This window comes from Medicago truncatula, chromosome 5, assembly GCF_003473485.1.
Source record: "Medicago truncatula cultivar Jemalong A17 chromosome 5, MtrunA17r5.0-ANR, whole genome shotgun sequence".
In the NCBI taxonomy this organism is placed as follows: domain Eukaryota; kingdom Viridiplantae; phylum Streptophyta; class Magnoliopsida; order Fabales; family Fabaceae; genus Medicago; species Medicago truncatula.
In genome coordinates, this window is record NC_053046.1 from 33552145 (window position 1) to 33569726 (window position 17582).

General features: G+C 30.2%; 1 protein-coding gene across 1 annotated transcript; it reads right to left on the bottom strand.

Moving 5' to 3' along the window:
• Positions 1 to 8796: 8796 nt before the first annotated feature.
• Positions 8797 to 10572, bottom strand: LOC11435330 (F-box/LRR-repeat protein 2). Its single transcript, XM_003616028.3, has one exon. The coding sequence runs from the start codon at positions 10570 to 10572 to the stop codon at positions 8797 to 8799; it is 1776 nt and encodes a 591-aa protein (XP_003616076.3).
• Between the last annotated feature and the right edge of the window lie 7010 nt (positions 10573 to 17582).

Consider the following 17582-nt stretch of genomic DNA (forward strand, 5'->3'; position numbering starts at 1 on the left):
AACAATAAATATTAATTTATTATTTTATGTTTGATAAAGAATTGTTTGAGGGATAGAGTTTAAATATTGAGGATAAACATTTACTTGTGTTTGTTGAAGAAATGTGTGACGGGTAGGTCGTCAGTCTGTCTGACGCCCGTTGGTATGATTTTATTTACGAGTGACTTGTATACTTTGTTAATCAGATTATTAATTTATGTTTTGTTGATGAATGATTCTGATTGTGTCGTTGTTTGAGTAGTCTACATTTAAAATCGCATTGACATAGATTGTCTATACTCAAACTCTCGTAGGTTAGATATGTTTAGCCACATTTTGGTTAAGACATAAAAACTGATAAGAAACCAAAAGAAGTAACTTTGTTTAGACAATGATGTCATTATTTCTTTAAAAAGTATTTGATTTGTATTTTCAAAACACGGTTTCTTTTTATGCATTTATCGAATAAGAAAAAGATGAATAATTCTTACTGTGATTTTGTTCGAGTAATCTATGTTTTCCGGCTCTACTATACTCAAACTCTTATTGGTTAAATATGTGTAGCAATATTTTGATAAAAACATATAAGAAAATTTTTAATAAATGCCCTTATGGTCATTATTGATGTCATTATATTCAAACTTTTTTCAGGTTAAATATGTTCATTTAACACTTACTGTAATTATTGAATAATTATTACTAACACTTACACAATATCTGTGTTCCACCACCAAAAACTTCTCCCTCGCAATGTTAAACATAAATAACATACCATCGTTGGACTTTCTGGAGGAGCCAACACCGGTCGATCGACACATTTGAGAAGGAACAACCACACAAGTGAGAATGATACTGCATCTTCATCCAAAAATTTCATGTTTAAGTATTAGTTTTTTTTTCTTCCACTTATTAGTTAATAAACCTCCGTTGTTTTATCCCATGTTTGAATTTAACTGACACTAGATACATCATAATATTGTCTCCCTCAACTATGACGAAATTTTAGTCCGTGCTTGGCACGGGTGTCCATACTAGTTGGTTAAATATGTGTAGCAATATTTTGATAAGAACATATAAGAAAAATTATAATAAATGTCCTTATGATCATTAATGATGTCATTATATTCAAATATTTATTGGTTAAATATGTTTATTTAAGGAAACCAAAAGAAGTAAGTGTTGCATAAATAATGATGTCATTATTGCTTTAAGAAGTATATGACTTGTATTTTCAACACAAAATTTTATTTTATGCATTCCTTAAACAATGCAACGTTCTTAGCACACTTGTTAGCATGACCTAAATTATAAAAACATAATTATGCACACACATAGCTTTATGTATGTATGTATAATAAGACTATATATATATATATATATATATATATATATATATATATATATATATATATATATATATGGGAGCCTCTAATATGCACCCTCTAGAAAAAGATCCAGCCATGGACCTTTAATTTCTACCTGCCACACTAAGTAATGTAACCGGCTGATTTATTTATAAATAAAAATAAAAATGATAAAACCCCATTTTCTTGTATCCCTTTCACTGTTGTCTCTATCCCTTTCTCAAAACCACACATTCAAAGTTTTAATTATCACTGTTACGAGGAATCATTTTTTATCAAGCTGCTTTGACAGACATTATTCAAAAAATAAGAAGGTTTTTGTTTTTGACATGGTTGAAATAGCATGCTGATTTAAGAATGGAATGTACTAAATCACTTTTTTGAGTTTTTATCAAGTTGATTTACAAATTTTCAGTAGTTGTTAATCGAACGGGAATTAGAACTTAAAAAATGCAAAAAACTGAATTAAAAGTTTATATTGTTTAATTAATAGTTATTAAACAAAGAAACATGTTTATCAAAACTAGAAAAGTACTACTAGTATCAGTTGGACCTGAGATTTATTCGAGATGATAGAAGCAGAAAATAAATAAATAAATAAAAGTTGAATAAATTGAACAGACTATAGCCGGTAAATGGGAGAGGTCCATGGTTGGACCCTTAACCAAAAGGACCATATTAAAGGGACCCTATATATATATATATATATATATATATATATATATATATATATATATATATATATATATATATATATATATATATATATTTGAAACAGCTTCTCGGAGGAACCGAAGTCCCTTGAAAGTAGATTTAAGTCAAACTTCCTATTGTCAACCAACATTATGTGACACTAAATATTTATAGAATGTATTAATATTATACATAAACGAGCACTAATTTCTTTAATAATACAAACATATGATGTATAAATATTTATAGGGACACTAAATATTCTACAATAGTATTTGTTAATAGTTAGAGGGATAATAAAATTTTTTACTTGTGTTTTTGCAAAACTATATTTTATTATACCCACTTTTGCACAAAGATGAAAGAAAAAAGAAGAAGAAAATACAAAATAATAGATAAAAATGAATGAGATATCAATTAAATAATCAATGTTGTTTATGTTTCTCGTCTAATTTCTAAGTGGTTAATTATGTAATTGATAATTTTTCAATAAAATAATAGAAGACTACAAAATTTTATGCAATGTTTTTGCAAAAATATAAATAAATAATAATAAATTATTTGATAGATGAAATAGATACATGATACAAATATGAAATAGGGGTTACACTCACTTTATATTTCTAACATAAATAAAATTTATTCTCGTATGAAATGCATGATTCAAAGACTTATTTTTAATATATACACAAGGAACGAGAGAGGTATGTATTGTATGCAACATATATCGGTTGTTTTTGCATGTTATTCGTGTAGTTGTTTGTGATTTAATTGCATCACTCTAATATATTCATGTTTAATACATGAATAATGAGGGATATATGTATTGTTTGCAACATATATTGGTGGTTATAATTTATGCATGTACTTGTTGTTGTCATATGTATTGAAATCCATGATTCTAAGAGTAATGTTTAATTCAAGAGAATAAAATAATATCAATTGTGTGTGATTCATCTAATACTTAAAATTGATTTTTTAATTTAAAATTAATAGGATATTAATTAAATTTTAATCTTTTACTTAATTAATAAATTATGCATTTCTCAATTTTTATAAGTCAGTAAAATGACTTTTTTTGTTAATCAATTGAAGCAAGTTGTGAATCGATTCACAAGAATGTTAGATGCTAACAAATTTACCGTTTGGCCAGACTTTTTTTTGGTCTAAAAGCTACTTTAAAACAAAGTTAAAATAAAGCTCTTTCAGAAAAAGGCTAAATTGTTTGGTTTCTTTATTTTTTTTTAGTTCTAAAGTTATTTTTGAGTTAAAAGCTGTTTGATAAAATATTGTACAAAACTTTGAATTTATTATTTTTTGGTGGTGTCTGGGGTTCGAACCCGGGACCTTGCATATATTTATGCATTGTCTATAAATAAAAAAACTTTGAATTCATTATGAATTAACATAATAAATAAAAAAATGTCTAAAATATTTTTTGAAGGGAAAAAATGTTTAAAATATAAAAGATACATTTTTACCAATACTATATTTACTCAATGACGTTTATTTTGTGTAACATGAATACAAATTTGTATCATCATATAAACGACTTCTTAAATATTTGAATAGGAGAAATAATTTAAGGAGGCTCAAATAATAACATAAATAATATCAAAGTAGTTTGGAAAATTAAAAACAATAATCATCTTTTTTTTTTTTTTTTGAAAAAGACATAAATCATCACAAACTCAAACATTTCTACTCTCCATCAACGCAACTCATATTTGATTTCTAACTTTATTCATGTAGCCTCCATCTTGCACTCTTCCTGGATTATATGAACTGATTTCTTCATTTATATTGCTTTCTTCGTCACGCTCAATCATATATTCAGAGATAACATCACATTTATTAAACTCTTCATCTTCAACTCCACACATTCGAATAAAGTTGTGGAGTGTTGTTGTTGCAACTATGATCTTTTGTTGTTTGATTAGTGAAAATGGTCGCATATCACATAAGATATGCCACCTTTTTTTCCAAACTTCAATTGTTCTTTCAATGACATTTCTCAATGAAGAATGTGCATGGTTGAACACTTCAGAGATACCTTCTGCTTGACTACCATCTCTAAAATCAGGAATGTATATGTGTGTGTGTATAATGAGAATAATTGGTTTTTTCTTTTCCAATTATACTCTATAACAAATTTTGTTATAAGAATACCATATTTTTAGTGTTGGTCAAAAAGATAAGAATTTATATTATATAATATTATATTTGTTACATTGCTGGTGTCATTGAAAAAGATATGTTTAGTTTTTTTAATAAGAAAAAGATATGTATAGTTTGTTACAATACAAATGTGTAAATTATATATAAGTAAAATTTTTTTAGGCAACTACACTTGTACTTTTAATTAAAATCAAAATTTTATAAAAATAATTATACGCATTACACAACACTAACAAAAATTATACGCATTAGCATAACAAAAAAAAAACAAAAAGAGGAACATAAAGTATTACTCTAAACGCTAATGTGTGTGTGTATTTCCGTGGTTGAAGAAAGGGAATAAAAATATTTGGTGTCATTCATTGACAGCGTGAATACAAATATATTTGCGAGGTTGTGATGATCAAAAGATATTGAAATTAATATATAAGTGATAAAAAGATAATAAAATTCCTTAAAAAAATAGATAATAAACTTAAATGGAATCTCATTAAAAAATTAAATGGACCGGTTAAAAAAAAAATGGAAGAAAAAAGCATATTGAAAAAATAAAACAAAAGGTTGCCGGCGGCAGTTGAAGAGAGGTGCTTGTGAAATAAATTGGGGAGAAATAGTTTTTTGAAGTAGCATTCAACAACTTTTGGTTAAAATTCATTCCATTCAATTTTATGCATTCTAAAAAAAGTACTCTTTTTTAAAGGTACTTTAATTTATTGATATTGTGTTTGGCCTAGCTTCTCCTTAAAAACGTAGAAAAGCTGGAAAAAAAAAAAAAAAAAAAACCGGGCCAAACGGTACCTAAATGTTTTCTCGCTAAAAACTTTTTGATTCAATTAATATAGGGTCATCAAGTGGTAATCGCATAACATATCTGATGAAAAACCATTACGACAATGCTTTCCAAATAACATAGGATATGCTACTATTTTTCAACCTCTTCTTTCCATTATTACTTTCGAAAGACACAATATAATTGATCATTTCATTTCACAAGTCATGCCTAAGTTTGAACCGTTGAGAAATCTCATATAATATTGTGTTAACACTTATTCTATATACCAATGAAAACCAACCGATGAAGAAATTAGTTCTTTGTTGTACCATCATAATATTTTATGATATATGTTAGGATCACATGTATGACTAAGTCAGAGGTGTGATAGTTGGGAAAAAAATTGAATATGCAAGCTGTGTATTGATTATTGAAGAACGAAGAATATACATCTAACTAAATAAAGATAAAACTAACTTATATGATCAGTAACTCAACTAACTAAAAAAATGAATTTAAGTGGAGCAATCCTCCCAATTAGTGGTTGTGGATAATATTATTTGTCAAATGAGTGATGTCTCCATTTACGAATATTATTCATGTCATCTATCTTAATTTCCAAACTCTTTAGATAAATGTGTTCATCGGCAAGGTAATGTAGTTGCTCATTGGCTCTTTTATAAACAAAATTGTATTGATGACGAGTAAAAATCAGCGTAGAATTACTACAAAGTTAGAAAGAAAATTGCAACCAAGCCAAGTAAAAAAAACAACATAGAAGAGAAAATCAAGTAAAATTTATGTGGACAAGGCTGAGTATCCTATTACTATTGATCTTCACGCACGTACTTCGTCGTTTCCCTACAAGATGCTACAAAGGGATTTTGGACGCCCATTAGTCAAGAGCATCAATGTCAATGGCCACAAGAATGTCCTTGTTTATACTGGAATTAGCTGGATTATATGGTGTTTCCGTCATGGCATTTTCCCATAAGCACAGACGCATATATAATGAGTACACAATATCAAAGATGTTGCGACACTACGGTTGGATTGTTCTGGCTTATCAAATGTTTCTCGGGGCTCAACACATTATAGTGCTCCGTGCAGTCATCAGGGCGAGGTTTTCATGCGCACTAGTTGAGCGCCTCGTGCTTAACATTAAAATTGTGTTCCGTGAGCTACACAAATTTTCCCTTAAACTAAGACCAACATTAAGGGGGAGAGGGACTTGGTTGAATCTACAACTTGTTTATAACCTGTATTGAATACTTTTTCTATGATTATTTTTTATTTTGATAGAAAAAGTATTCCAATGATTATTGTGACACAAATAATAGTAGATAAAATTATAAGATGCAAATAATTGCAAGTAACTGTATAATATTTGATTTTTCTTATAGTTTAAATTAATCATATTTTAAAAGATGAAAATATTGATCAATCACGAGAAGATGAAATCCAACTCCACATTATGATTGACCTTGGAACAGGTAAGTGTAACAGCAATAAGATTAATTGGGTTATCAGAGACAAACAAGAGTTCGTTGATACCGTTGAAACTGTCTTCTGCGGTGCAAGGGAAGGGCGCGGTCTTGTCATCTATCGCAAAGATTACTCTACCAAATACTGCTACTAATTTTGTGTGTAGCTATGAGCCATAGACTCGGAAAACCAAATACGACACTAATACTAACATGCCGAAAACTGGACACACATTTAATGTTGGTGCTACATATCTAGATTGTGTATTATTCTATTGTATAACCTCTAATGTTTAATTCTAATCATAAAACTGTGGCACAACTACCAACATGTGAAAAAGCACCTTAAGCTTCCTCTGCAGATATATCAAGGAAGTTGTGATTCAATCATATGATATGTCTTCTATCTATTCTTTAGCATATGAATCAATTGGTTCAAAAAATTCATTTGTAGTATTGAGTCATACTTGGAACAGAGTTGCCATGTAGTGATATCATGGTATATATGAATGAATTTTATAACCACGTACGTTGCATTTATGTTTCCTTTGTAAATTATTTCGTTAAACCTTGTTGTATTAGGTAAACCATTGTGCACGTAACTAATGTTAGTCATTTTATAAATCAAGTTATTGGATAAGGTTTGAGGAATTTAATTTCCTTTTCACTTGTGACAACAAGAAACAGCTATCATATAAGGAACAAAAAGAGGGACCAAGGAAGGAGAAATGATATGTTTAATCTCTAACGAAATAAAAATATGAACTTCAAAACAAAAAAATGAAGCACAAATATGAAAATGAGTTTAGAAATAGTATTACCACTCAAAGATGAGGATTGTTGTAATGTTCTTGCTGATTTGATTCGGTGACTTATCCTCAACTTTGGAAAGGAATTGAGAAGAAGCAGAACTGTATAATTCTAAGGAAGGAAAGTAATCATAACCTTGAAGGTGAAACGAAAAACGGCAAATGAAAAATGTGTTTTTTTTTTACTGTGTGAGACTAGAAATTGTCAACTCTAAACAAGAATTGAGAAGAAATGCTTCGGTTTTCTCAATTTAGTCTTTGTTAAAAGTTAAACCTAATTGAGCAAATATCAAACAAATCCTTCTTGATTCATTAGACACTCTTATTTTATTTCCTTGATCAAAAAATTACAAAAAAAAATTGGGAGAAATTAGTGGTTATGTTGATACTCATATGCATTTTACTCTTGGTTATGTTTTTATTTTGTTGCATTTGCATCAGAAACATTCTCCCTCTGGCATAAACTGAGAATTTTGCAATTAAGCATCATTATTATATGCTTATTTATCACATAGATTACATTCAACCTGATCTTTGTTTTTTTTTTGTTTCTTCACACTGTTTTCACTCATGTTTATAGATTTATATGAAAGATTTGTTTTATAAAAATTGTTCCCTGTATTGAAAGTCTTAAAGCTTTCCTTCTGTTTGGGAAATTGTCTTATTAAGACCAATTTTGTTTTGAATTAGGATAACTAAGCAATGAAAAGACATAATTTCTTATATGAATAGAAGAAACATGTTGCAATTGGAAATGAACATATCATTTTATGTTGGTGTATAATTTATAAGTAATAGATTTACCTTTATTTGTAATTTGGTTCATATGTTTTGGTTTTTCTATCTTAATGACGACAAGAGTTAATAAGGCATCGAAAAGAGACAGAGTGTATAACATCTGTTTTCAATTTTAGTATGCATATAATTATGCGTGACCGTTGGAGAAAATGAAAATTGAGAAAGAGTATATAATTATGCATATATTTTGCAAAGGATCTGCTTGTCAGTATGGTGTATCATCAGCATTTCATCATGATCACCAGATACTTAGATATATGTAGAGCATATATCAACTGCTCCAAAATCCAGGTATTCTACTGTATCTTGGCTTGACTTTGAATTTGTGAAGAGAAAATTAAATCGTTACGATCAAAAGTTATGTGATTCACTGCAAACTTGTGTGCTCTTTGTGACCTTGTTTACTAATCATAGGTTCTTAAATTCACTTAGAGAAGTTGGTAAAAGATCACAAGAACTCTCTGTTGTGTGTCTCGTGCAATGGAACAAGAAAGCATCGATGGAAATTGATTTAAAAGCATTATTTGCTTTCCTTTTAGGTGTGTTGTTGGTTGATACTCTTTTATAGATATTTCTTTCAGGTCAAAGCTATTTCAAGAATTCTGAAGATTCAATTCCTCCTCAGGAATCACAGGGAGAACTTCTGAGCCGCGAAAAAGGGAACAAAAAGGAAAACCTCTTACATTTCATAGCTCAAACATCAGAACACTTCAAGAATGCTAGAGAACAAGGCATCCCCGACGCAAGAAGTAGTTAATCTTTCTCTTACCAAACCCATTACGAGCTGGAGGAGCCGTTATCTTTCTCAACGACGGCCTTGAAGATACCATCGAAGAAACAAAATCAGCATGGACCTTCTGACAACCATAGAAATTAATCTTTCTAAGTTGCGTGCAGTTTTCTACTACATGCTTCACTCCCTTCTTTGTGATATCATTACAATTTTTAAGTGACAATTTCAAAAGCCCACAACAACTCTTTGAGATCATATAAAGTGCTTCATCATCAACTATTGTTTGTGACAAGTTCAATACCTCCAATTTGGGAACTTCAAAGTTCATTTCTAGTTTCACTGTTGAACACTGGGATAAGTTCAAATGTCTAATGTTACAACATATCCTTAAAAATTGAACGATACCTTCTTCAGATATGCGACAACAATTGCTCAAATCAAGCAGCTGCAAATTGGAGAAGATGGAAGCAAGCATGGTGATATATTCATCAAATAGCCATGGATTGTGAGCCAAACGAAGATACTTTAATTGAGGGCAAGCAACAAAATCCATCAAAGATTTAGAACTCTCTAGACTCTTTTTCCCAATACATGTGTGTTCCATTTTGATCTCACTAAGTGAAGGGCAGTTCTTAAGGAGAACAAAGAAGGCTGATTCTGTAAGCATTGAACAATGAGTCAAATTTATAGATTCCAAATCAACAAGAAACGAAGACATCTCCACAACATGATCATCTTTCAGAAAAACAGCATTTTGAAGATCCAAGTGTTGGAAATGTTGACACTTGGATAGTAAAGAAAGGATTCCAGAATAGCTATAGCCGGTGCAATCTTGGAGAACAAGCCTCGTCAAAGGAAGACATTGGTATGCAATAGAGGAGAGCAACTCATCTGAGATATTCAAAGATAACAAATCAAAAGAGGAGATGAATTGTGAAGTGATATAAGTTGACTGGCGTCTCCACCAGTCTACACGTCCAAAAGTATTGGAAAAGGATACAGACCTCAATGTTGGTCTCTCACGGAGGGCATTAGCAATACCAACAAAGGTTATGTCAACACATGGCAACATGATGGCCTCTTCGAGCAGCTTACAGCTTTCAAACAAGTGGAGAATAAATTCGTCATCGATGTAGGAATGATAAGAGAGATTAATCTTGCGGAGTTTGGAAAGTGAAAGCTCTACGGCCCCGTGGTAGCATTGTGTGGGGTAATTGAGGTCTAGGACTTCCAACAAGGGGAAACAATGAGAGATAAGTACAAGATCGCTGCTATTGATATATTGCATTTTGGAACAAGTGAGAGAGGTCAAAGTTGTAATCTTCTTCGAAAAAGTCTGCAACCCAATTGTGGGAATGATGCATTTGTTTGAGAGATTGAGTGACGTGAGTTTCAATGGAAAACGAGAGATTTGACAGAGAAGCTTGTTGAGTTTACCGTTGAAACACGAGAGGTCGAGGGAGGTGAGGTTGGTGAATCTACGCAAGAGAGTAGGAAGAAAAGGAAGGGTTGGATCATAGACTGTGAGAGAGAATCGAAGACGGTTGGTGATGGAGAGTAACTGTTTGGAGACGATGGAGAGTAACTGTTTGGAGACGATGGAGAGAGATTTCAAGCATCGATTGTTGTCTTTCAAGAATTTGAAGACACATTCCCAACACTCATCTGGTAAATATGAACCAGAAATCATTGATTTTCTTCTTCTTTTTGCATCACTGGACCGCAATGTTCTTCTTCTTCTTTTTGTCGAAGTGGACTCCATAGTTAGCAGATGAGTGCCGCCAGTGGTCGTGAGGCGACTTGTGAATCTAGGTTAAGCCAAGTGAAGAGGACGAAAATTATATTACTAATACCTCTAATCGTGTTTTAATGGTTTTTTTATGCCGTTAAATTAGTGAATAAACTAGTGTTTAATTAGTGGGTTAATAGTTGATTGTGTAAAAAGTTCGCACAATAATTTTCAATGTACGAAATTCTAAAATAGTTGTATTGTGCATGATGGTTAAAATAGTGTTTGAAATTCAAATAGTCCTTAAATATTGACATGACCACAAGATCGAAGGCAATTTTAGAATATTTGCAACTGGCACATGCTCAGAATTTTCTTTTAGCTATCCTGATTGATGGGTTAGGTCAGGATATGTTACTAGTGAAGTATTATACTATCCTTGGATATTGTCTTATGATTCCACTATTTTCTATTGATGAGGTATGTCTTGTGTGTCGTAAGATATGTCTGGGATATACTTTATTGGGGAATATGTCGTTCATTGTAAGAAGTTTCCCAGCTTTTAAGTACAATCATGACTTTGTTAGGGATGTAATTTTTTATATATTCAGACGAGCGGGAGTAGCAGTGAAGAAGAAGGCGCATGTGATTCCTAACTGACCCACTAGATAGAAGATCAACACTCAAATCTGCAGATGTTATGGTGTACGGATGGGTAGGAGGAAAACATGCATGTGTAGACTTGACTGGGGTTTCACCACTTCTGGAATTAGGTGTCGGGCCTTTTATGGTAGGACATGCAACCCTAAAAGCTGCATCAACCAAAGTGGTCAAACATGAGAAAGTGTGTTCTGACAATCAACACGCTTTTATACCATTTGCTTTTGATACTTTCGATTTCCTAGCACTAGAGGTTGTTGACCTTCTGCATGAAGTTCAAAAGGTCATGCATAGCAATGTCATGTCTCCTAGGTCCATGAATGTTGTGTTTACGAGGATTGATTTCGCCATCCAAAAAAGCATAGCGGGCAGCTTGTTACCCGCTTGCCTTCTATTCAAGTGTAAATAATATTTTATATATAATATTTTTAATGTTGACATTAACTCTGTTCGTATAAAGACTAGTACGAAAGTAAGTAAGTATTAATAGGGATTGAAATGACAATAAGTAAAGGTCCCGTTTGTTTTAGATTTAAAAAAAAAATGAATTTTTCTTTGTATATTTAAAAATGGATTTTTTGGAAATTTAATGTAAAATAATAAGTTATTTCAAACTCATTTGATATAAGTTAAAAAAGAGATTTTGACATTCACTAACTTAAATATTCATTGTTCGAGATTTTACTTAGTAAAAATCCCGTATTTTTTCAAAATGACATCTTTCAAAAATAATTTTTATGAAAAGCTATTTGAAATAAAAAAAAATAGAGATTTTTTCAAAATTTTAGTATCAAAACAAAATGATGAAATACTTAAAATGTCATTTTAAGATAAGATATTCAAACAAATTTTTCATTTGAAGTTTTACTTGAAAATTTCTTTTCGTCAAAAAAATTATAACAAAAACATATTACACTATGAAAATCTACTTTAAAAAAAGTTATAACAAACGGGCTCTAAGTATATTAAGGGGTTAATATGACAATATTAACGAAATACTTTAACGTAAGGGACTATTTTGACTAACATATCGCACAATCATAGATTATTTTGAAATTTCGATACATTGAGAAATTATTATGATTACTCGTTACATATTCAGGGACCAAGATGACAACCCTTAATTATTTCATATTTAATTTAATTATAAGTAATTCTTTTGTAGATAGACAAAATGGCAAATCATTTATAAACTCACACACATAAATGGTTCAAACCCTGGACGGCGTCCGGTCTAACAATTTTGGCATTTGATCACTTGAGCTAGGATTTATAAACTTACATATTATTATTGTTATTAAGAGATACAAAAAATCAAATTTAAATAATAACTTATTAGTGATGAATAACTATCTCGTCGTAACTTTCAAAACACTATTTCGTGACCAATTTACATAAAATAACATGAAAATCATGAAGGACGTATAAAAAAGAAAAATGAGGATGACAAATCAAAATTTTCTATTTTTTCAAAAAATAAAGTCTTTTTATAAAAGTAAAAAAAAAAATTAGAAAAGAACAGATGTCAAAATTTTATAGTAGAAAGAGGATTTTGTAATTTTGATAGCAATTTCAACTAAATATTTTATTTAAATTTTTAATTGATTTATAACATTTTATGTAGAATCATTTTTTAAAAAAAAAATACACATAAATTTTGATTATATCCAACCATTTTTTTAAGGATCACAAAATTTGAAATGTTTGGGTGATTACATGAGAAAGAGCTATATGAGATTATTGCAGATATGGAGCTTTTCTAGTGGACTTTCCTATAGTTAAATCTCATTTAGTTTGTCCTCATGAGCTTAATTCAGTTGGTATAGAAAATACATAAAATATGCAAGGTTTAGGATTTAAACCCCAGCAACCACCAAAAAATCCCATTTGGTTTCTTGCATACCAAGTTACATTGAAAATGTTGATCCGAGTAACAGTTATAACACTTCTATATTAAGGGTTCCAAGATCTATTGCAAAGGGACCAATTATCCTCTTTGGATTGAAGATGAAGGGTGCAGTTGAGGATAGATGTTTTTAACTATATCCTGTTTGAAAGGTCAGGTTGAGTTGCCAACATACTTCGATATATGGTTTTATTTCAAAATGCAATGTTTCAACCGATGAGAATAAAGCTCCTCCAACTAAGAATAAGACTAAGAAAGTGGTGAAACATTGGAGTGAAGTAGAACACAGGTATATATACTTTATGTAGAAATTAAATTAACTTAAATTTGATTTTTATCTTTAACTTTTTTTTTCTCTCTCATTTGAATGAGTCTTGATGCATTATGAGAATTCCATAAAAAGATAGGTCAGTAAATATTTTTTGTTAAACGTCTATTCTTTTGTTAGGCAAACTTAATTCCTTTTTCCTATTGAAATATTCATTATAGATTTTAATTTCTCTGCATCATTACTTTTTTGGTTGATAATTTTTGTGTTACTATACCTAACGTTTTTAAATTAAAACTAACGAAAATGAACAAAATATATAACATAGAGAAGTTAAGGGACCAAAATAAATCGAATTTTAATTAAGGGACCAAAGCGATATTATCTAAATAGTTAAGAGACCAAAAATGCAATTTAGTCTTAAATTAATAAGAGACTCAAAAATCCAAATAAAAAAATCAAGTTAAAGTAATACAAATCATACACTTTTGACTAACCATTTTCATAACAAACATTCTTGTACCATTTTCACATACAAGTCACCAGTTAAATGAGTAAATAGTCAATTTCCCCCCTGAAATTGTAAGTTTTATCAATTACCCCTCTGAAATTAACAAAACTTCAATTACCCCCCTGAAATTTCACAACTTTAGTCAATTTACCCCCTCCGTCAAATTTTTCTGTTAGTGAACATGACGTTTTGCAAATACCCCCCTGAAGTTTTGCACTTATGTGCAAAATGTCCCCCAAACTTAAAAATTTATATTATTTTTTTCTTAAAAACAAACAATTAATAGTTAAATATTAAAGCTAACTATTAATTTTGAAGTTTGGAAAAACTACATACATATATACATCAAAATAGGGAAAATGTGTATTTTTAAAGTGACAATAATGGTTATTTCTAATAGACAAATTATTATTTTTAGAGGTTTATAAACAAATTAATAATCAGATTTAAATTTATATTTTCTCCTTCACCATCTTAGTCTTTTAACTCCTCCAACTCCTTCAACAATTTGCTCAAACCATTTAAACTACACAACCCCCAATATTAATCCACAAATCATCCCATTATTGTCACTTTAAAAAATACATATTTTTTCCCATTTTGGAGCCTATTTTGATGTATATATGCATGTAGTTTTCCCAAATTCCAAAATTAATAGTTAGTTTTAATATTTAACTATTAATTGTTTGTTTTTAAGAAAAAAATAATATAAATTTTTAAGTTTGGGGGGCATTTTGCACATAAGTGTAAAACTTCAGGGGGTATTTGCAAAACGTCATGTTCACTAACAGAAAAATTTGACGGAGGGGGTAAATTGACTAACGTTGTGAAATTTCAAGGGAGTAATTGAAGTTTTGTTAATTTCAAGAGGGTAATTGATGAAACTTACAATTTCAGGAGAGAAATTGCCTATTTACTCCCAGTTAAATCTACATGATAATAGAAAGGGAGAAAAAACCCAAAATTTGCATTTGGTAAACAACCCATATATACATAAAATTTAAGCATATGAAAGAGACTCAAAATTCAAGCATACCCAATTTAGAACACAAACTGAAAAATCCAAAATTGGCATTTGGGAAACCAAGAAACCATTTCTTTCAATAATCTGAAAAAGACCCAAAAGTCTAGCATATCCTAATCCATGTGATGCTTCATGGTTAGAAGAAACAGAGCTCAATGCAGAGAGAGAAAACTGAAACGGTGAAGTTTTTTTTTAGGGTGAAACGGTTAAGCTTTGTTAGAGTATCTACAATGGACATCCTCAATTTGAACGTCTTAAACGGATCTCACTTGTACACATCACTTTTTTATCATTTTTTAATAACGGTATCTAATAAGTACTCATTCACTCTAATGGAGATCTTCTGGCAAAAAGTTTAAATGGGTCCCACAACTAACTCTTCATCATTTACATTCCACCACTAACATGTGGGGACCACTAAAAGATGGGGTCTTAAGTTAAACTATGAGTTTTAGAAGACCCCCAAAAAAAAAAATCACACAATGGGAGTACCTATTAGGTACTAGGTCTTAAATGGTGAAGACCTCACCAATATGGATACTCTTAAAGATTAATTGAAATTTGTGTTTTTCCCGCGAAATAGCTTTGAAATATGGTTAGTTTTTTTTTTTTTTTTGTCACATAAGCTTTTTTTTGGTAGATAGACGAAATGACAAAGTCATTATAAACTCACACACAAGCGGAGTTACCGGGGTTCGAACCCCGGTCATGGTATCCGCCCTAACAATTTCAGCATTTTGCCAGTTGAACTAGGTTGTGGATGTCACATAAGCTTTTGTTTCTTAAAGATACAACAAATGTTGATTTTAGTCCTCATAAAAAATGTGTTTGTTTTCTTCCCTATAAAATTTTGGAGCACACTTTTTTAATTTATGTTAAATTAAAATTTGTTTGATTATGTTTCAACTTCTAAATTTTTGAAATAACATTGCTCAAAAGGAGAAAGTTTAAGTTGGTCACAAACACAAATAAAAATGACTTAGGCACACACACATAGATAAGAAAAATTTAAAAATAAAATAAAAAATGATGTGACTAATTTATTTTTCTCTTAATTCTTTCAATTTATGTATGTGTGTCCAAATATTTTTGATTTGCGATTGTGACTAGGAAAGAATTGCTCTATAAAAATAATCTTTTATAAAAATTATATATTTTTTAACTTGTTACTAATTAAATATGAATTTTCCTAATCTTCAAAATTTCAATATTAAACTAATGAAAATTTAGACCCAAAAATTTGTTTAATTTTTTTAAAGGATTCTTTAAGAGTTATAATTGTGATTTCAAAATTAATTTTATTTTGAGTAGGCTTTTGAGTTGTTTTTGAAATTGAACTCTAACTCACTAACCCAAATAATGAACGCACTAGCATATAACATTGATACTTATTTTTGAATTGCAAAAGAAACACTAACATTCATCATTTCTCTCACATCTCTCTTCTATTCTAAGTTTCTCTCACTTCTAACCAACAAACTTCAATCATCATTTATCTTCTCGATTTTCTTCGAACTTCTTCTCTTCTTGAATGCAACGTTAGCAAGATTTTACTTGAAAGACATCATTGTAGGGTTGATGCTCAACCAAAGGCTCTTTTTAGGTTTAGAATTGTTGGACCAATGGCTTTTGTCTAAACAGTGGCGGATCTTGAGTTTTTTTCTTGGGGATGCCAAACATTTTTGAAATATATATTAAACTATGCTAAGAAATTGTCGAGTTGTTGATTGATATAGTGGTAAATTTAGCTTGAATGTAGTGTAGTGTTGCAGGTTCGAGTCCCAACAAAGGGTGTTTTTTTTTAAAAAATTATCAAAAATACAGTAGAAATATGAAAAATAAGGCAATAGGGGGTGCTGAACCGGCGACCTGTTTATCCGCTAAGACAAACGAATGTTCGTGATATATTACGGCTGATATCATATATATAGTAACCTTGGGGGATACCAAACGAATGTTCGTGATATATTACAGTTGATATCATATATATAGTAACCTTGGGGGATACCATAGCATCTGCAGGTCACAACGAAGATCCGCCACTATGTCTAAATGCAAAGAAGTGCAGTAGAATCATGCAGAGGATGCTACAGGTGAGAGTTTCACATTCCCTTCAATAAAGAGGCTCAAAAACATATTAATTTATTATTTTATATCTAATGTTGGTTTATATTTAATTCTCCATAGAACTCATTGATAATCTGATGCTTGATAAAGAATTTTTCAAGGGATGGAGTTTAAACATTGAGGCTAAACATTCACTCGTGGTTTGTTGAAGACAATGCGTGACGGGAAGGTCGTCAGCCTATTTGACGCCCGTTAGTATCATTTTACATGTGAGTGATTTGTATACTTTATTAATTAGATTATTAATTTATATTTTTGTTGATGAATTATTCTGATAATGTTGTTGTTTGAGTAGTCTACGTTTTTACCAAACTCTCATCAACATAAATTGCATATACTCAAACTCTCATAGGTTAAATATGTTTAGCCACATTTTGGTAAATACATAATAAATGAAATGATAAGAAAACAAAATAAGTAACTTTTGTATAGACAATGATGTCATTATTGCTTTGAAAAGTATTTGAGTTGTATTTTCAAAACACATTTTCTTTTTATGCATTTATTAAATAAGATAAAGATAAATAATTCTTAATGTGATTTTTGT

Coding starts and splice junctions, on each gene's coding strand:
- LOC11435330 (XM_003616028.3), bottom strand. CDS start 10,572: ATGGAGTCCACTTCGACAAAAAGAAGAAGAAGAACATTGCGGTCCAGT.